The 22256-nt window shown below is 34.4% G+C and overlaps 1 protein-coding gene across 1 annotated transcript in view; it reads right to left on the bottom strand.

Moving 5' to 3' along the window:
* The window catches only part of LOC129229366 (uncharacterized), a 60713-nt gene that overhangs the window by 13815 nt on the left and 24642 nt on the right, over window positions 1–22256 (bottom strand). The window contains exon 2 of the mRNA XM_054863658.1: window positions 3160–3328. Coding sequence (XP_054719633.1) covers window positions 3160–3328 — 169 coding nt within the window. The remainder of the gene's footprint in view (window positions 1–3159; window positions 3329–22256) is intronic.

Consider the following 22256-nt stretch of genomic DNA (forward strand, 5'->3'; position numbering starts at 1 on the left):
CTCGGGGGCGTAGAAGAATTGTTTTTGTGCAAAATTGTAGCAAACTTATTATCAAACGAGCTGATGTGTGCATCACATGACTTCCTTTAACTCCAATTTAATGTCATTTCCCCATTACTGGCAATTTTTATGTGATTCAATAGTTTACTCTCTAAATATTACCAACAGTGGCCAAATTGAAACAGATAAAAAAAATCCGCCAAATTTGTCGCCAAGTTGGCGACAAAACTTAGCGATCAAAAGACTGGCGATATATCGCCAAGTGTCCGCCAAATTATAACACCACTTGAGTTTACATCGATATTAACAATGATTTCCCCACAAAAAGGGGCAAAACACCCTTTCAGAAACACCCGAATGCAACCAAAAGGGGAAGTGAACAACTAGACCCCACTGGGAGTCTACGTACCTAATTTCAACTTTCTAGGACTTACCGTTCTTGAGTTATACGACATACATACGCACATCTGCACATACGCACATAAATACATATGTACGTACAGACGTCACGAGAAAATTCTTTGTAATTAACTCGGGAATCGTCATTATGGATATTTCGCGTGTCTATACGTTGTTATGCACTTATCCACGTGTTGCCGAGTCGAAAAAAAAAACAAAAAAAAAAACTCAATAGTCATTCGGGGGTGAGTAAAATGGAAATTAAGGTCGATTTTGGAGTGAAAATTTTTTCGCGAATACAATACTTCCTTTTTTGTAAAAGGAAGTAAAAATTGTGTTTTCTGTTGTTAACGAAGCAAAATTTTGACTTTTTGTGCGTATACCATGTATTTCTTTAGATGTTTACATTAATTAAAATTGCTCAGTATCCGCTGGAATCTGCAGCAGAAATCTGAGCATTCGAGTACAAATCTGAATTCTCAATAAAAAATTTCTGAATAAATTAGAATAAATTTATACTAAATCTGAATAGAGCATAAATCAGAACATTAAAGCATAAATCAGAATTAGAATTTAAATCAGAGCATTTAAATCGATAAGCAAAGCAATCAGTAGTGGGGTGGTTCGAAAAAATAGATTTCTTTATTTCGAAATCGCGTTACCTCTCAAAAGTTGTAGTTTGGTATCCTCAATTGGGGAAAAATAATTTAAAAAAATTCTAGGTTGACAACTTCAGCTCGCGCACAAGGCTGAAAGTTTGAAAAAATATGCTAAAAATTGAATTTTTCAAAAAATAATAAAATTAGGTTTTTTTTTTTTTTTTGTATTTTTTTTTTATAATGCAACAGCTTTGAATTGTCAGTATTTAGGGTAGTTTGAACCTAAACTATATTTTATAGCTTTTACATGAGATCTTTAGTTCGCGCATACGCCTTAGATTGAGCAGGAGATTTTAGTCCAATTTAAGACGTATGCGCGAACTAAAGATCTTACGTAAAAGCTATAAAATATTTTTTTAGGCTCAAACTACGCTATATACTGACAATTTATAAGTGTTGCGTTAAAAAATATTTAAAAAAAAATTATTATTTCTTGAAAAATTCAATTTTTTGCATATTTTTTCAAACTTTCAGCTTCATGCGCGAACTAAAGATGTACTCTTAGAATTTTTTAATTATTTTTCCGCAATTCAGGATACCAAACTACAACTTTTGAAGGTTAAAGCGATTCCGAGTTGGAGATAAAGAAATCGATTTTTTCGAACCACCCTAATGAGTAGGTGCGAGAGCCTCTGAGGTGTCATGTCATATGTCAGAAAGACAAACCTGGGATTAAGAGAATTTCTTTAACTTAGCAACAAGTTATGTCTAGGGTTTCCAATCCCGTAATCCCGATCCCGAATCCCGCGGGATCCCGCAGGGTATTAGGGTGATGGATTCCGCGGGATTTCGCTCTCAATCCCGCAATTCTTTTTCGATTCAAGTGTATTCCAGTTTTTGCGGCTATTTTTACAAGCATCATCTGAAGATTGAATCTTCTTCCTGGTATATCTGCAAGAAGAGCAAGTAAAACTGTGTGTCTCATATGAACAGCAATGGAGTTACCATTTCAGAACACAATAAAAATAGTATATTTTTCTGAGAATGAATTGGTATTCTCATTCGGAGGTTTCAATTTTCATACGTTCAGCAATTGAGAAAATGCGTAAAACTTATAAGCATTTTCAAAAACAATCCCTAAAATTTAAAATCCTGTGAACTACGATATAAAATATAGAGAAAGTGTATTACGTAATCTAAAACCCGCTGAGTAGCCTGAATGCAATGTTGGAGCAATGCATTCAAAACCCAAAAGTTACAAAAAATCACTCCAAAGACGAAAGCAATGAAATATCTGACATTATATATTTGGCATGACTTTAAAAGAGGTAACAGAAACTTGTATGAAACGTAAGTTAAACTGCTCATGTTTTTGAATTCCTCTTTAAAATAAGCGAAGTTATCCAAACACTCTCTTTTACTGAGACTGCGACTCGATGGAATGGTGATATCCAGCAGCATTTACCCCTTGCTATAATGAATCAAATTCACTGATACAGCGAACCACATTTATGAACAACAAATGTATTGTCAGTGAAAGTTAAATTGGATTCAGCAAAAACGCATATCCAACAGACATCGTTTTTGTTCGAAATTTGCGGTTCTTGAGCAAAAACCCAGCATAAGAAAAGAAAAATCTATTTCAGAAGATGATGAAGTTTAATGTGGATCGTTTTCTAACTGTTCACAATTATTTAATTTTAGTAAAACCAACTGCAGTGGAACCACAGCACGCGTTTTCGTCAAGCGCATTATTTTTAGAGCAAAAATCCTTTCCCATCCTATTCGAGAGGCACACTTTTGCTTACCAAACGATAATTGCTAATTAGTATCTGACTTTGTTGTGCTTTACAATTGCTGTACGGAATTTAAGAAGACTATACTAATTCAAGTAACAAAAGCAGTCCATGCTAAAAAGCACAACTTTTTCTCTTTGTCATAAAAATTTTATTTTTTAAAGAATAAAGTCAATCCCCCGGGATCCCGCGGGATCCGCACTTTACAATCCCGAAATCCCGCTGGACTGAATTCGGCGCGGGATTGGAAACCCTAGTTATGTCCGTGGTAATCTTAGATTTCAGCAGAGAGGATAGAAAACTAATAGAATTTGACCAAAGTTAGACCTTTAATATGTGTTTGAATATTGTGAATAAGGATTTACTTTTGTTTGTGCTTTGGCGGAAGATGCTGATGTCTTCTGCTTCCCAAATAGAGCTTCTTGCAACAGGTATGGAGGAAGCTCTAGGGTGAGGTCTGGGCCCCACTGGTAGGTGTTCGATGCTGCGCAAGCCCACATTGCCAGAAGTAAGACCATCCCGGCTAAAACAAGGCTGTAAAATAAGAAAACAAAACTTAATATCTGTAGGTTTTCCAGTATTTCATAAACATTTTCGTACGTATACTTAAAAAAGAACACCTGCCCGTTAACGAAAAAATCTCTAACTTTTCTAGTGAGGATGCAGCTCCTTTTTCAATTGCGTTACTTAAGAAAAAGACGTCAAGAGAATGTAAGGCAAGGCGAAATACTTAAGATTACGTACGTTTTTGAGAATGAAAAAATTGGAAATTTGCTTTGAAAATTGCAGATTATAAAGAAAGAACAATTTATTTTACAATAAAATTTGCCTTGAAACAATATTTTATTTTTGGTTGTTAATTTGTACCTTCAAAAAAAAAAAAAAAAAACGGGCGGGGGATTACCCTTTTTTTCATGGGGCAAAGTGAAAAATAAAATATTGTTCTACTTAAATATTTTTAATTGATTATCAAAAATATTTTTGATCAAATGAATGACTAAATAAAAGAATGACACAATAAACGAATTAATAAATTAGTTAATTAGTTTGTGGAAAAAATAAATGAGAGAATGAAATAACGAATGAATAAGGGAATAAATAAATGAATGAATAAATAAGTAAATTATTAAATGAAGGAATATAAATAAATAAATAAATAAATTATTATGTGTAAGTGATTTAATAAAAAATGAGCTTTGCCTCATCCACTTTGCCCACATGCTCTTCACTAATAATATAAAATATTTAAAAGAAAATAACTTTATATTGAAATCAATAATGCACTGAATATTAAAAGGTCTCAGTTAATATAATAACATGAACTTTATCATCTTTCGTAAGAAAATAATTTTCAACTTACAAGAAAATATTACAGTATGAGTAAGCATTTTTGAAAATTGTTAGTATTATGTGCTTTGATCTTCAGTTGTAACTTTTTCCTGACTAGAATAGGCTACATGAGTAACTTCATAATTGAAATATTACCAGATAGCAGACGCTAAAAACAGTAAATATTCCATCATTTCACTTTGCCCCACATTTCACTATTTCGAAAAGCTGCAGCATTTTCTCGAGTAACATTATTGAAAACGGAGCTGTATCCTTGCTAGAAACGTTGAAGAAATACCAATTTTCAAGACATTTTCTAGTAAACGGGCAGTTTTTTTTTTTTTTTAGAGTGAACTAGCAGTTCATAGAAAAACTACGATTCTCAAAACTGTATTTTGAAAATGTCATGACGATAGACTAGTGAAAGCATTGAAATTGACAATAATACAATTCATAATAAGTGTCCTAAACCTGTCATCTTTAATTAAAACAAATATTTAAAATATTATCAATATTTTAAAAAATTTTACAATGTGAGTTTTATTTCTTCTTAAGAAAGAAAAACTCATTCTAAACTTATTTTAGAAAATTGATTCAAAAATTTAAATATTTGTTTTATCTGTTAGACGACGGTTTAAGAAACAAAATTCAAATGCTTATTTACACAAACTCTGAATTGTCATGTGTGGGACAACTTTGACAAATTTTTCCTTGCATTTTTATGCGCTTACAAATTAATAAAAATTAATAAGTGCTGAAAATTTAAAATTTGTCGACCAAGAGAAAATACTTTACTTTGGTGATTTGCTAAGCATTTTTTTTTTTAAATTTCTTTTTTAATTGTTATTTTTTTTAATGAAGTAAACCTGTCACATTGTGGGACACACTTTTGGATTTAAGCAATATATCCTCCGAATCTATTGATGAAAATGTCTTATATATATATATATATATATATATATATATATATATATATATATATATATATATATATATATATATATATATATATATATATATATATATATATATATGTATATTGTATATACTTTACTTTCCTGCAAACTAACTATTTTTTAGCGTTAGTTTTGAAAAGAAACAGATAATGGGTCATTCCATAGAAAATTGGACCACGTGTGACAGTTTCATAGATTGCTCCAAAAAGTTTAATTAAGAAATGTATTAAACGAGGGAAAAAAAAAACCCTTAAAAATCACACATACTTACATGTGTTTTTACTTGGTAAGGGGAGGGGGTGGAGCTTGGATGTGTGTGTGTGTGTGTTTTCATTCTTTTCACGTTTTGAATTGAAAGATAGAGATATCACATGTGTGTGTAAGGTCTAACTGCCTGTATCTTCATGGAATGATCTATTTAGAATACTCCAACAACAAACATATAACGGATTTGGGGGCTTCGGGGTAACAGTCTGGACAAACATAAAAGATTGGGGAAAATGACCACTAACACCTATGCGCGTTAGTGTTCCTTTTTTCCAAGAAAAATCAAATCCTCACATATAATAGCCAATGATCGAGTAACGCTCCTGACGTCATCAACAATGAAACTCGCGCCATGGCATTAAAATTTGATAATATGTTTCGGTAATGTTTAACATGCAGAGAAAGGCTTTATTGTGACAAGGCTGAACTGGATCCGGTAACTTAATTGTTTTACTGGTAAGACTGTGTCATTTCAGGGAAATGAAGAAACGAAAAGTAATCACCAATGGACGCTATCTACTGGAGTTTGGGGTTAATCCTCTGGAGTTCGGGTTAAAATTTTAACTTTCAAAATATCATCAAACAGGCAATTGCTTTGTTCAAATGTAGAAGCAATTTTCACCCGTCATATTTTGACGAGCAATTTTCTAGTTACTTTAATAGTTTTGAAAAAATATTTTTGGATAAACAATCGAAAAACTTTTCGCATTCAGACCAGATTTATTTTCAAAAAAAAAAAAAAAAAGACCGAATAAAAAATTTCCAGATACGAAAGCAGCAATATGTCCAAAAACGAAATTGGAAAACTAAAGAAAAGTGTGCCATAAGGTAGAAATTTCACTTTGCAAACTTGATTATCTATATTTTTTCCTTCTTCGATCAACTTTCGAGAAATTTATTTAATAATAATTGTAGTTATTTAAATTTCCCAAGGCATAATTATGAACTTTCTACTCCTTTGCAAATTCCTTCCATATTACTTTCAACATTGCAATTATGAAAACTATCAACTAAATCTTGTTCTTTTTCGGTAACTTTAAACGTTGTCGAAAATATTCTCCTCGTAGATTTAAAAATACAAAACATCAGCGTCAAGACTCATTTTTGTGTATAATTGCAATGGAGTCCATTCCAGTCTTAGCTTTTGTTTCTTGAGCTTTGAATTCGCAATTTCTCGGAAATAATTTTAAGGAACTGGAATGACTTCTTGAAAACATATAATTTACTTCCCCCGCGTTGAAAGAGAACGATGATTGCATTTTAAACTTAACTTGAAAATAAATTACTCTTCTTCGTAATGAAAGGTTTCGAGTAAATTTCATTTCGGAATAATACAGGTTTAACTGAAAAGAAATAAATTTAACTTTGATTAAGGCCAAATCTAGCACCTGGAGGAGTTGGTATAAATAAAAGTTGAGGCAGCCATTATGATAGCAAAGAACATGACTCGTCGTCTGCTGAATGTTTTGCCAATTTGTTTGCAAAAAACTAAGTTTAAGAACCTATACTCATTTTTTAATGCTTGGTTTTTCTTTCTCACCTTTAAATAAGAGAATTTCGTTAAAAGTCAAACTTAAACTTTTAACTGTAACGCGTCGAAATACGTAATTTGCGTAAGTAAATGTGAAAGCTAAAGCTTTTTGAAAAACTGTGCATATATTACTTTTGGGTCCGATCTAGGGATGTGTCGTTCATGAACGAACGAGATCAAAAGAATGACTCCTTAAAATCAATGATGCAGTACGATCTACTCACACTACACGGCCTATTAAAATACACGGCCGTTCTTTTGAACGATGATGTTTATTTTATTGAGTTCTTTCTCTCTCTCTCTGTTATTTTATTTCCCAATTAAATTTTTTTAATGCATATCTTTTAGTGTTATTTTCACATTATACACTCAAAATCATGTTTTGCTATATTTTCTCCGAGGATGGTAATCAACGATTTTTTATTTTGTTAAAGATTAATATTGTAAATGTTTCGACGTCATGTCAATTTAATTATTTATTGAATAAAAAGTAATTATTTAATTTGTACCAAGCAGGAATTGAAGCTATGACTTTTGGGAAAACATGTCTTCGCACTCGAATACAGTATTGTAGCTTACAAAATTAACTTTGATTATTGCTTCATACATCTAAACCTAAATAAAATATTTCTTGATTAAGTTTTTATTGGTATATTTTCTAAGTATTAGGTAGTTTTCGCTGCTTTTCCTTAAATGAATGTAACGAAACCAATGAAACATTTTCAATGTGTGTGAGTAGGTCTCATAGAGATATCACATGCATGTTTTTTTTATTTTTTTATTTTAAGAACAGAGTTGTTCAAACGAACGAGTTCAGTTGTGCGGGTCAAAAACATGAACGATCCTCTGATGAACGGATCATTAAAAAGAACGACATTGCCCACTTCTAGTCCTATCAAGCCAAAGAGATTCCAAGGTCCTGCTAAAAAATGGTATCGTGCTTACACAAAAATGGAAACAATTATTTTCTTCTAGAAAAGCAATCAAATGATTGTGCCTAAATATTGTTCACAAATCCCGGCACAAATTGATGCACTCCCCCCTCCCCTTACCCTTACTCGTAAGCTGATATGCACATTTACTGTCTCAAAGTAGTCAAACACGCATGCTAATCAAAATCATAGCAATAATTTAATAGCAATGGGTATAATAAAATGCTAAAAAATGAAAGAAAGGGGTTAATGAAGAATCCTGTTGTTAAATTTTTATAATTTGAAAAAGCGCTAAAAAGAGAGGAGAGACAGAGAATGAAAGAAATTAGTGCTATTTTGGTGAACTTAAAATTATGATGCCCAGATGCACGGGTATGAAGGACCGTTTGTTGATCAGGTCGCCTCATTAACAAAAGAACCCTTAATCAGGCCCTGAATAAAACACCGTAATAGGATTGGCAGTATGTCCTAAAACTCAGGGCCCTGAAGTATGGATCCCCTAAAGGTTCCCACCCCTAGCTGACCCTTGCGACGTATAGTTATACTTCTATAATAAATTTATAGACCATCGTATACTTGTTTCAATCGTCGATTTATTAAACCGTCAAGTTGCCAAAAACATTGCGAAACGCTGTATGCCATGCACAATTCATTATTGTACAATGTACACCATACAGAACATTATATATTTTAAAACGAGAATGGAAAAAAAAATCACTTCTGTATAGTTTCAGCTGTCTGTTGAAGTAGTATTAATTGAATATTATTATCTTTGTATTGAATTAATATTGCAAGTAAATCATATTTGAAATCTCATAATTAACTTGTGTAACAGTTTCTTCATACTATTTTTCATTTACTTATTTATTTATTTATTTGTTGTGAAGAAGAAAACTCTTACCTATCTGCGAAGAGGTTTAAAATTTTTACCGGTCCGTGGGCAAAAAAAAAAAAAAAAGGCTGAGAAATGCTGGTCTAGCACACATACCCCTCTTGATGAAAGTACCGCCAAGAAATCCCCCCCCCCCCAAGCCTCCAAAGACTAAACAGCAAGAAGCCGAACAACGTTGCCGAAATTGGTTTTTTGTTCCAGTTACAATCTTTAGGAGAAACAAAATTTTCCTGTAAATATTGCTTTCGTGCAAATGTATAGTCTTTGCTGAGAAGATCGATTTAGGAAGGCCTCTATTTTGTTCAAACAGGACGAAAGTTAGATCAAAATAAGTCAATAAAAAGCAGTTTTACGCACAAGAAACAGCTCTTTGAAGTACCTAGAGACTGCAGTTTTACCCTTCCCTTGAATTTGTTGTTAGTGCTGCTTGATATTAAAGTATCGATTTTATTTATTGAGCAATCACAAATTGCTTACTATCCTCACTTGACTAAAGTTGATGTTGCTCTGATTTTTCAGTTTTTCATAACGACTTTTTTTTTTTTTTCATATTTATTTTGAGAGGGAAATTTTCGTCGTTAGTTACAAATTATCTGCAATTGATTTTATTCATATTTTTTTTAGGAAGATTGGTAAATAAAAGTACATAACATCATAACACACTAAATAATCTTTAAGATAAGTGTACTGGTGGATATCGGTCATAAAATCTTCATTTTGACAATCGCATCGTAATGACCTTTTTTTTTAATTTTTTATTTATTTATTTATTTTTATGGATATGCCTCGTCTTACCTATTCTGGATTATCAACCGTCATAATATGACGGGAGCAAATTTTTTGGCCATTTCCATTCCAGTCCATGAAATAAGAAACCCAACAAGTAAGGTCCCATCGCAATAATTTTAATTCAAGTTGTCAAAATAAAAAAGATTTTTTTTTTCAATTTAATTTTTTAGTTTCTTTTATTTATTGTTGAGAAGCAGCTTGGTACAATAATCCGCAGACGATCAACATACATTCCACTTGTCATGATCGCTTGTTGAAACAACTCGTAGGCGGTGAATTAAAAAGATTGACCTCGGTCAAATCACTTCTGCTTTTTAACCCAGTTTCTTCTATCTCTTATCTTCAGTTAATGGCTCTTATCAAGTGCGATCTGATGTCACACACAACTACTGATACAATAAAAGCTCAACGTAACACGATTCAGAAATTAAACAGAGGATGAGATGTTACGCTTAGACCACGATTGCGTCAGAAACTTTGATTCAGGTGACTATTTCATTTTTTTAGCGAGAAAAACGTTTTTTGAAGTGAACGGGCGCAATAGCTTTATATCCTCAGAAAAAATCATGTGTAGGAAAATGTGGGGCAAAGTGAAATGGTTAAGATGACTGAGCGTTTTCAAAATGATCAAATTGAAAATTTGTTTTGAAAATTACAACACACAAGGAAAGAACATTGTATTTTATGGTAAAACTTGTATTGAAACATTTTTTTTTTAATTTTTGGCAGTAAAATTGTGTATTAAAAAACACCGTAAAATCTTTACTTTTGTTTTTCAGGGGGCAAAGTGAAAAGTGAAATATTTTTCGAATGAAATACTTTCTATTCGATTGTAAAAAACATTTTTGAGCAAAAAAAATTGAATAAATGAGAAGATAACGAAACAATAAAGTAATTAATAAATAAGATAATTAATTACTACATTAGAAAAAATTAATGAGTGAATAAAATTATGAATGAATGAGAAAATAAGTGAATGAATAAATTAATACGTGAATTATTAAATAAAGGAATATAAAATGAATACGTATGTGATTTAGTAAATGATTGAATAAGAAAACGAAATAAACTATTTCACTTTGCCCCGTTGACTATTTGTGAAAAATATTAAAGATACAAATAAGCTAAATATTAGTTAAATAAATTTTGCACTGAATATTAAAAGGTCCCAATTAATATTTAAAATGTTAAGAAGAAGAACTTTATCATTTGATAATATCAAAATAATTTTTGACTTACAACAAAATATTACAATTTGAGTACCCATTTTTGAAAATTGCTTGTATTATCACATGCTTTGATTTTCAGAGGTAATTTTTACTTGACTGGAATAGCCTGCATATGTTACTACATTGTTAAAATGTTACTAGGTAAGTGGCGCTAAAAGAGGAGTAAATATTCCATCATTTCATTTTGTCTTGCTATTTCACTTTGCCCCACATTCCCCTACTTATGGAAGTAATCAAATAATTAGTAAGATTGATAAATGATCTTAATGTTGCTTCTTTAACTGCTAATATTTTATTACTTAGCAAAATAAGTACTAGGCGCCCGGATTTCGTCCGGACAACCCAGTTTTCAAAGCCCTCGTCCGGATTAATGTCCGGATGGGGAAAATGTCCGGATTTGAAGATGTTTTTCCTGAAAAATGTTATATAATGCTACTTAAGTTTGGTTTCAATTTTCAGTTCCAAACATACGTTTCGAGGTTATACTGAACCCATTTTCGGAGAGAAAAACGTTATTGCAATGTTTCGGAATAAAAGTAAACGGTTTACTTAGAAAAGTGAAATGGGTTACGAATGTATACTCATTCCATAGCACAAAGAGGCATTGAGAGATTTTCATCTTAGCATTCAATTGTATTCAAATTTATGTTTAATATTTTAAAAATTTGTAACATTACTTTGAGCAAAACACAGTTGAGCTGTTGAAAAATTATGTATAAAACTCTATGAAATGTAAAAAAAAAAAAAAAAATGTTTATCAAAAGGTGATTGAACACGACGTCAGCCCCCTTTCCCTTACCTTTTTACCGTAAAAAGTGTCATTTCATTACCATTTGAATCGTCATTTTAAAAGCATCCGTCAAAGCAACAAAGGAAAGTCGTTTTGACTATGACCTTTTTTTTAACGAAAACTTCATGAATAAATTTTTTATGCAGAATAAGTCGTCAAAATCGGATTTTTGTGCTCAGTTGGTAAAATTTTGATATTAATCTCAAAAATTGTTAATAGTACACAACTGCGAATAAAAAACGCAAGCATTTCATAACATGCTTAACGAAACAGATTTTAGCTGTAGATGAATTTTCATCATCTCTTTCTTGCGAAATCACAGCTAAATATTGAATTGAGCAATATTCACAATGACGAAAAATCTTATTGCTGGGTGTCTTTTTTTAATTATTATTTTTTTTTTCAAGGCTATGATATATTCGTTTTCAAGTACACTTTTTTTTTCTGCCCAATGCATACATACATACATACATTAGCATAAAAAATACATAGATTAATATAGGAAAAATCCGAAAGTTATTCATTTGGCATTTGTGAAACAAAGGGGCCATTGATTAATTATGTAAGGGTCCCTAGGGGGAGGGGGATTGGAAAAATCTCTACATTCCCTTACTTCGGGGGGAGGGGGAGTCAAATCCCATTCTTACGTAATATTTTCCAAGTCGATATTTTATATCAAAAATCGCGAGAGGAAGTGGTTTGGCAGAGATCACATTCCATTTGCATCTGGAACGTAAGAAATGTAATAGGAGCTGTTTTTGTTTGTTTCACAAAGAATGAATAGTGTAAAATATAATAAAAGAATCGCATTATCATAGCATGTTTTATTTTTAATTAGTATCGCATCATATACAAAAAATGTCGGAAAAACATTCAGTCTAGATTCCAGAGTAATAGTGAATTTAATTACGATTCCAGTGATGTAAGATTCGTTATTTTATCATTTTGAAAAACTAAATGGAGTCTTACGTAAGAATAGGGGGGAGGGGTTTGAAAAATCTTACGTACCTGGTTGAGGGGGAGATCAAAGTTGGCAAAATCATCCTTACGTAATTAATGAATGGCTCCAAAGATATAGACTTGGTAGTCAATTGCGCTTATCCTAGCTCGTAAAATTTACCATAGGTTTCCATTAAGCTTACAAAACATTCATTTAGGACTCAAACTTCACCACATGTTAAAAAAAAGGGAAAAAAAAATAAGAAAAAAAAACTGAGTCCATAATCATCAAAATCTTCATTTAACAAAAAAAAATTTTTTTTTTTCCTTTCTTTCCTGTTTTGAGAAGCATCTGTCTCTGAAAGGGGCATTTTTCTCATACTGGTTCACTATTTTTTAGGTTGTTTTGTTTGAGTCAATTCAAAAAAAGAAAGAAAGAAAAGAAAAGAGGGAGCAGTTTTATTTCTATTTTGAAGTTGTACTTGCAGTGTTCAGACCGACTAAATTTTTTCGCACAATGCTATGTAAATTTATTAACCCTAAATTATATCCTCATCTAAGAGTTCCGTCCAAAAAGTTCACTAAATATTACTCAGAGCTCTAATATTATTTTCCGTTTTAGATGTTGCATTCAAATTAGTAACTTTTTATTTCAGAGTTAAGCAAAAAGGAAGAGTGCTTTTTTTTTTTTTTTTTGGAGTGATTAATTTTGAAGCAATAAAATGTCAACATGAGGAAAAATAAATGCTTTCACTTTAACGCTATGTCATTGAAAAACGTGTCAGCAAATTGTACGATCACGAACGAGCCACAGAGGAAGAATATGTCACTTGGACGTAAATGAATGGTTACAGGGTGGTCTGATCAGTAAATGAGCACTTTCGCGCCATCTCATTTTCAGAAAATCTTAACACCGTCAAAAACTAGCATTTGGTGCTATTAAAACATTCTTATTCATATGCTTAATTGCAGGATGATTTGAACACAATGATGGGGTTTCATAAGGCTGTTTTTTTTTTTGGGGGGGGGGGAATATTTGAGCTGCAACACGCTGGTGGAACTTGAATGATAGAGAGAGCTGTAAAGTTTCAATTGTCTACCGTTAGATGACTGCGTGTTATCATAGATACTTGTTGTTTATTATTCAGTTAGTCAAAATGGCGCACAGGAGAGAAAGTAATTCAATAACTTATGACTTCTTGGACTTCTAGGTCACCAGATCTAACACCATGAGATTTATCCCTGCTTTGATATGTAAAGGATACTGTGTTTATACCCCGTTTTACCTGCTAATCTTGCCAAACTGAAATATTGGATGACTGCAGTACTTGCTTCTGTTACTGCGTGCATGCCACAATGTGTACAGCAGAGTTTGAGTGTATGTGTGATATCGTTCAGGCGTCAGGAGAAAAGCATATAGAACACCTTCAGAAGGATTTCAGAACGTGAAAAAAATCGTTTTTGTGCTATCTGTGCTCCTAGAAATACACACGTTTGAAACCCCTTAATTCTTTTTGAATCACCCTGTATTTATATCAAAAAAAAAAAAAAAAAAAAAAGAAAATTAATTTGAATTCTGAAATTTTGAACTCAAATTATGTGTTTCGCAATCACGAGTTGCGACAGGACTCGTGAAGACTCATTGCAGTTATTGTTTCTAGAAACGGCTCCTGCCCCTCCTCCTGGGAGGATACGTGTGCATAGTTATGTGTGTGTAGGCTTGGGTGTGTGCGTAGACCTGTGTGTATGCACGTAGGCGTGTGTGAGTGTATGTGTGTTAAGTCGTTTGTGTGTATATGTGTGAGTGTGTGAGTGTGCGTGTGTGTAGGACATGGACGCCTCCGATCAGGAGAGCGGGATAGCTCGGGACCGGAGGAGCCGCGCCTGCAGAGGACGGTGGGCGGTGGTGCTGCTGGTCCAAGCTGAAAAAGGAACCAGACGCCAAAGACGGTCAAGTGAGGACAATAAGCAATCGTGATTGCTCAAAAAAAAAAAAAAAAAAACTGTGAACCTTATATTGTTTTGCTTCAGGTTTTGTTGGGATTTTGGAAAAAAGTGGTCTAGCACCTCACCAAATGAACGCCTCAAACCACTGGACAAGCGAAACATTTTCTATAGTTGGGGAAAACTTTACCACGCAGCGTCGCAATGCTGTGATTAGAATATGCGTAGCCTCAAAAATACTGCCTGGTTAGATTTGCCCCAACTGTACTCAATTCCTTTTTGAAATTCGTCTAACAACCAAACGGCACGACCTTGAGGGTCACAGATCTAGATGAAATTCTGAATTTAGGCCAGTTCACATTAGATATGAACCCAGGTAAAGCGGTTCTTCTGCATAGGCCCTAATTCGGCTATAACGGGGGACCAAAGGTGATAGTTGAGTCCAGAAACGCAATGGTTTATCATTTGAAATAAATCTTGTTTTAAATTTTTTTTTGCAATTTCAAAGCAGCAAAAGCCAACTGAATGCATTGACACAACATAGAATAAATCCCCCCTCCCCTACTACACTGTACTGATAAGAGACACCGAATGTATACTGAGAGCAAATACAACGTTAAAGTTTCAAATTCCAATGGAAACGCCATTTCGATTCTGGAGTCCTGGAACTCAGTCTGGTTCAGACGACAAAAACTTGAGGGTCACGAATCTGGATAAACTTCTGGGTTTAGGTCAGTTCGTACTAGATATGAGCTCATGTAAAATAATTTTAGTGCATAGGCTTTAGTTCGGTTGCAAGGAGGGTCTGAACTTGCTTGTTTTGCTCCATAACTGAAATCGTGTTTTCCTTGGAATTTGAAGCTTTGGTACAATATTTGCTCTTATAATATGTTTCGCGTCTCTTGTTAGTAGAACGTAGGGACAGGGGAATTTATTATAGATTGTGGATGCATTCAGTTGGGTGATACTGCAATCCAATAGCAAGAAAAGGGTAAAAAAGTTTAATTTCAAGAGGAAAAACCATTACTTTTTTGGAGCTAAACTAGCAACTTTGGACCCCCATTGCGGTCGAACTAGAGCCTATGCTGTCAAATCGCTTGACCTAGGGTCATATCTAACACGAATTGACATAAACCCAGAATTTCGTCCAGATCCGTGACCCTCAAGGTCGTACCGTTTAGTAGTAAGAAATAGCTCCTGAAACCTTACGTTTCAGAAAGTAATTACGAATTTCGTCCACTTCATTCATTGGTCGAATTACCCTATGCTACACGGGCTGCGGAAGCTCTACAACAAGGGCTGAGGAAGCAGAGTTATGGAGTCTGACTGAGTCAGACTGGTTTTAGAATGAAGGAGTCGGGAGTCGGAAGCTTTATCATTTTGAGAGACGGAGTCAGTAATTTTCCCTCCGGAGTCCGCAACTCTGCCATGGCTACAAAGTCGGAGTCGAAGTTTGGCTGATTTTGGGGGTAAACAGCGGCATAGCATGGGTGGGGCGAAGGGGGCGGTGCGCCCCGGGCGGCATACTTTTGGGGTATGATGAGAAAAAAAATCTAAATAATGGACTCATATTTCAAATCTATTACTGGAGGAAAAAAAAGAATTCTTTGAAATATAAGGTTTCGGTATAACTATACGACTGCGCTTCTCAGTGTTCAAAGTTGAAATATTTCCGCAGTGATCCTCTGAACCTCCCTAATTCCCTTAGCGTTCTCTATGATAGACTTAAAATGCATTTTTAAAACGCAAATTATGGAAAATATTACAGAAAAGACCCCGTCTTTCTAACGTCAACAAAGGCTGAAACTGACTTCAGTTTTGATGAAGATTTTGGAGGCAACCCCCCCCCCCTACCTTTTTTCCAAACGTCACTTTTACCTTCGATTTTTTGATGTAAATTTAGAGTAGTTCTCCGGGATAGGCGCCAGACACCCCCCCCCCTTTTTTTGTAGGAAGAATACGGATTAATTTTTTTCCCTTAACTAAAGTTTTTAATTTTAAGTTCAATAATTTTCAATGGTTTAATGTATTAGATATGTCTTAATAAAAGGGCGGAAAATAGAGTCACCGCCCGGCCGGCAGAAACTGTAGCTACGCCACTGTTGGTAAAGGAGACGGAGCGGAGGTTTTAAAATTTCAGGACTCGGAGTTAATCAATTTTCTTCCGACTCCGCAGCCTTGCTAGAAAATTTAAGTTAAAAGATGTTTCAAATCTTGCACTCAAAAAAGAAAACTCATTTCTTATGAGCAAGGAAAACATCAACTCTTATCTTCGGAGAAAAAAATTCAGGCACAAAAAAAGAGAGAGAGAGAAGAAAATCCCATTGGAAATATCCGACTTGAAACAATCAGGTTCGCAGCTACCCTCGCTCAATTGAAGTTCATCCGCATGGTATGGGGTCCTGTTTGTTCGATTGTCAGCATTTTTTTCAGTTCATGACGCAACATCGTGTCTGCCACGGAAAGGAAACGGCGGCCACAATAGCGAGGCGTGAATTTCCACTGCTAAATTATCGGAACAATTGCAGGAGAAAACAAATTATAGTCACGTTTATTAAAATCTGTCAGTCGTAGTTCTCTGGTCGTAGTTATGTTTCTCTCTCTCTCTCCCTCTCTCTCTCTGTCATTTCCATTGTAAAGTCAGAAACGGGAAATTCGAAGCACAGCATACTTTGGCACTTTATATTATTGGAAGTTTGTTATTTTCACTGAGCCATCGGTTAAATTGGGGGTACCCCCCCTCCCCTAAATGTTGCTAAGACCCCGCAAAATCAAGAGCCTCCCCCCATAAAAGATAAAAATACCCCCCCCCCTTCTCCCTAGGTGGGCACCCCTGGTTAAATTTGAGTGATGCTTACAACTGGGTAAATAGTTTGAAACAGATGATACAATAGTTTCGCAGGCAAGTAAACCATCTTTAGGAACTGAAATACCGTCAAGTGCGCTAACATTGTGCCACTTTTAGATGATTTTTAAACACGTCTTCCATACTATTTGAGATAACGGGATAGAAATTTTGCCCAATACGATTCAACAGCACAAAAATGTAATACCATGGCGGGGGTAGCGGGAAAAATCTGTATAACTCGGGTACGGGGTGAAAAAAAAAGAATCGTGTGTCACGATGTTGTATACATGAGTGTATCATCTTTGTGTCAAAACCTCTTCTCGTTCAAAATACATTTTAAGCTTGCTCTGTTATAATATTTCACACTCATTTTTACTTTCTTCTATATCTAATATATAGAAGAAAGTATTGGATTCGTGCAAATTTTCGAATTTCGAATTTTGACGGATTCGAACGTTTTGAGGTGTGCTGAGTCCATTTCGACTATTTTTGGAAAATGTCTGTCTGTCTGTGTGTGTGTATGTATGTGTGTGTGTATGTATGTGTGTATGTGTGTGTGTCACGTCTGTGTGTGACCAGTTTTTTGTGGCCGCTCTACAGCAAAAACTACCGCACGAAATCGAACGAAATTTGGTACACATATGTGCCCCTATGTGAACTTGTGCCCATTGGTTTTTGGCGCGAATTCCTCCAAGGGGGGTGGAGCAATGGGACGTTTTTTGAGTTACGCGTGCTTGCTATTCCTCAGGAAGTAACTGGCGGAATCAAACAAAATTTGGACCATATGTTGCCATTAACAGGAACAGGTGCTGATTCAATTTTGGTGTCAATAACTCAAACGGGGGTTGAGCTATAGAACGTTTTTTGTCGTCAATTGTGACTGCTGTATCTCAAGAAATAATGAACGGAATGAAAGAAAAATTTATCGGCAAGTAGACCTTAGTAGGTATAAGAGCTGATTTTATTTTGGTGTCAAAAACTGAAAAGGGGGTGGCGCAATCGAATGTTCTTTTTTTTTCATTGTGAGTGCCATTTCTCAAGAAGTAATGCTACGTTCTGGATGAAATTTGGAATAAATGTGAATCTATTTGTAAATAGGCGTTGTTTCAATTTTGGCGCCAATCGCTCCATGGGGGTCTGATTTTTTTTTGTGTTAATAAAAATAGCTTTATAAATGCAACAATAAGAAAGATAAATTACAATATTCTCGTCTGCTTATTTCACGTGATTTTAATTTTCGGGAGATAATCGGAAATGTTATCGCAATGATTTAAAATTAATAACTGTTGCCATTTTATGTTTGTTAACAAATAAAACATCTAATTAATTCAAGCAAGGCTTTTAAAATAACTTTCAAGTCGTTCTTTGCTTTGCTTTTGCGGGAATTCAGGAATTCGGACGGTCGTCAAGTTTTTTTTTTTTTTTTTTTGCTGGGAATATTGCATTCTTTTCAAGCATAGGGATTGATCAGAATTCACAAGAAAGATATAGAAGAAAGTTTCGTGATGGCCACAACATACTAGTTTTTTTTCATGATGAAATCAGTACTTAACTAGTATGTTATGGCCATCACGAAACTTTCTTCTATATTTTTCTTTTTTTTTTTCTGATCCCTCCCCATGCTTGACGAGGAAGCAATATTCCCAAAAAAACAAAATTACACATGCAAAAACTTGACTACCATCCCAATGTCTGAATTATTGCAAAAGCAAAGCAAAGAGCGAAAATTGAAAGTTATTTTAAAAGCCTTGCTTGAATGAATTACAAATATTTTATTTGTTAACAAACATAAGATGGCAACAGTTAAAAATTTTAAATAATTGAGATAATATTTCCGATCATTTCCATTCAATTAAAATCACGAGAAATACGCAGACGACAATCTATTACGATTTATCTTTCTTATTGTTGCTTTAATAAAGCTATTTTTATTCAAAAAAAAAAAAAAAATCAACACCTCTTGGAGCGATTGGCGTCAAAATTGAACCAAAGCCTGTTTACATATGGATTCACATATATTCCAAATTTCAACCAGAACGTAGCATTACTTCTTGAGATAGGGCACTCACAATGGAAAAAAAGAACGGGCGATTGCGCTACCCCCTTTTTAGCTGTTGACACCAAAATAAAATCAACTCTTATACCCACTAAGGACTACTTGCCGATAAATTTTTCTTTCATTCTGTTCATTATTTCTTGAGGTACAGCAGTCACAATTGACGACCAAAAACGTTCTATAGCTCAACCCCCGTTTGAGTTATTGACACCAAAATTGAATCAGCACCTGTTCCTGTTAATGGCAACATATGGACCAAATTTTGTCTGATTCCGCCAGTTACTTCCTGAGGAATAGCAAGCACGCGTAACTCAAAAAACGTCCCATTGCTCCACCCCCCTTGGAGGAATTCGCGCCAAAAACCAATGGGCACAAGTTCACATAGGGGCACATATGTGTACCAAATTTCGTTCGATTTCATGCGGTAGTTTTTGCTGTAGAGCGGCCACAAAAAACTGGTCACACACAGACGTGACACACACACACACATACACACACACACATACATACACACACACAGACAGACAGACATTTTCCAAAAATAGTCGAAATGGACTCAGCACACCTCAAAACGTTCGAATCCTTCGAAATTCGAAAATTTGCACGAATCCAATACTTTCTTCTATGTATTAGATATAGAAGAAAGTAAAAAATGGTTATTTTGTATTTTCCCCCCTCAGGATATTGGTGGAATACTCTAGTATTAACCTTTTTACTCAAAAAAAAAAGGTAAAGTTGATAAAACATTTTGAATTTAACCAAAAACATGTGTCAATCAAAAGTCGAAGACACTGACAAATTTTTAAGAAACCTAAAACAAAAACAAGTAAAAATAACATATATCTTCCTGACTTGACATTAGTTTTTATCTTTACTAATTATCTCAAAGTTTGTCTGGACATCTGGATCTCTGTCAGGATCTCTGTGACGCGCATAGCGCCTAAACCGTCCTGCTGATTTTCATGAAATTCAGTGCAAAAACAGTTTGTAGCATGAGGTGTACACCTCACAGCGAGATTTTCGAAAATTCGATTTTTTTTCTTTTTCTATTCCAATTTTAAGAACATTTTACTGAGCAAATTATCACAACATGAACGAATAAATTACTATAACGTGGACGAGCAAATTACCATACGTGGACAAGTAAATTATCGTATCGTGGACGAGCAAATTACCATGACAAGGGCGAGCAAATTAACATAGCAAATGGGCAAGAAATTCATCATCCATTATTTGCAAACATACAGGCGAACCAAATGACCTTTTAATTTTCTACTACGGGCAAAGCCGTGCGGGTACCGCGCTTGTTTAAAATAAGGAAATAGCTAAACAAATAAATAAATCAGAAAAAATAAGTTTTTCAAGAAATAAAAAGGTACAGTAAAAACTGAAGTTGACCACCCTTGTAAGTTGACCACCTATCTAAGTTGACCGCTTTTTTCAGGCACGGAATTAGCCCTTATCACATAAATCAACCTTTGTAAGTTGACCACTAAAGTAGTGCACCACAAATTGTCAACTTACACAGGTTTCACTGTAATAAAAAGCATATTTTGGAATAGTTTTGAAAAATTTCAGAGGGGTGTTAAACCCTAAAAACCCACGCCTTAAATACAGCCATGATTTTTTATGTATTAATCTCTCTTTTAATTTTTATATCGAAGGATTAGCTTCTCGATACTAAAAGAAGTTAATCGGCTACGATCACTACAACGCTCATGTTGTTTTCCGTTCATAATTCAATGCTCGGTGAAAGGTGTACCATAGTTAAGAACATTATCTCGGTGAGTGAACTTTCCCCGAAATATTCCAGCCTCAAAAAGTGATTCTGCTTATTGGTCATCGCTTTGACGCTACAGGTATTCCGGTTCACGGCCTGAAACACGTGAATGAGCAGGGATCTGTCTTCCAAGAAGGATTTTGATTTGCTGCAGAATCAGATTTAAAATGATTTCTGTTTGCTGTTGTTTAAAAGTCTCAAGGATTATGGTTGGTCTTGCAGAAAACAATGCAAATTTTTTAAAAAAAATCTAAGTTTTTTTTTTTTTTTTTTTAAATGGAATTGGTAATTATGCAGTTTGGATCTTTTTGGTCAACGTGTATTTTCACTTTGAACTTGAAAGATATACTTGAGCTTAAATCAGTGTGTTCAACTGTAACTGAGCTTTATATTCATAAATAACAAATCAAAATCAAATGCATTTCTATGCTTTCGATATATATTTAAAACAATTTGCCTAACTTAATAGAAGTTTTTTATAATTATAAAAAAAAGGAAGTAAAAATTAGCTTTTGCATTTTAGCAAATGTAAAGAGTGTGCTCTTTAATTTGTAATTTTGGTGGTAATCAGGGCCGCCGAGAGCAAAGGAAAGTCCCTTTTCAGTTTGGTCACTGGACCACCTTCCTCTCATAAAATTTATAACATTTATGTATTAATTTTGCTCCGATTCCAAAGCGGGCCCCCTAAAGGATCGGGCCCTTAGTTTCTAACTAGGCTGACATGGCCTCTCATCGGCCCTGGTGGCTCAATAGAGATGACGATAGCCCATATCAGCCCTAGAAAGTTGAGACTGAGACTTTGGGGGGGGGGAGGGGGCAGCGACTAAACTGATAAATGGCCTGGCTTGGCTCTCGGGGGGAGGGGGGAGGTAGTCAAATGGACCGGATTTTTAATTCGAGGGATAAACTGACAAAGTGGTTGTAATTTTGTGGTTTCTCGTCTCTCTTTTCTTATTATTCTTCCCTCCTCTCGCTGTCGATTTTGCAACCCTGGAAAATCCAGACGTCGTATAACGAATCTGCGAATAGCTCGACGAGCTTTGTGAGAGATATTAAGAGCTGAAGAGTTGCACTCATTATAAAATAAAGAAAGAAAAAATAGAAAACAGTAGAAAGGGAAGTAATAAAAAATGTAAAATACCGAATGAGTAATATACTAAATTATAGTTTGCATGTTAAA

Source organism: Uloborus diversus, chromosome 9 (assembly GCF_026930045.1).
Source record: "Uloborus diversus isolate 005 chromosome 9, Udiv.v.3.1, whole genome shotgun sequence".
NCBI lineage: Eukaryota > Metazoa > Arthropoda > Arachnida > Araneae > Uloboridae > Uloborus > Uloborus diversus.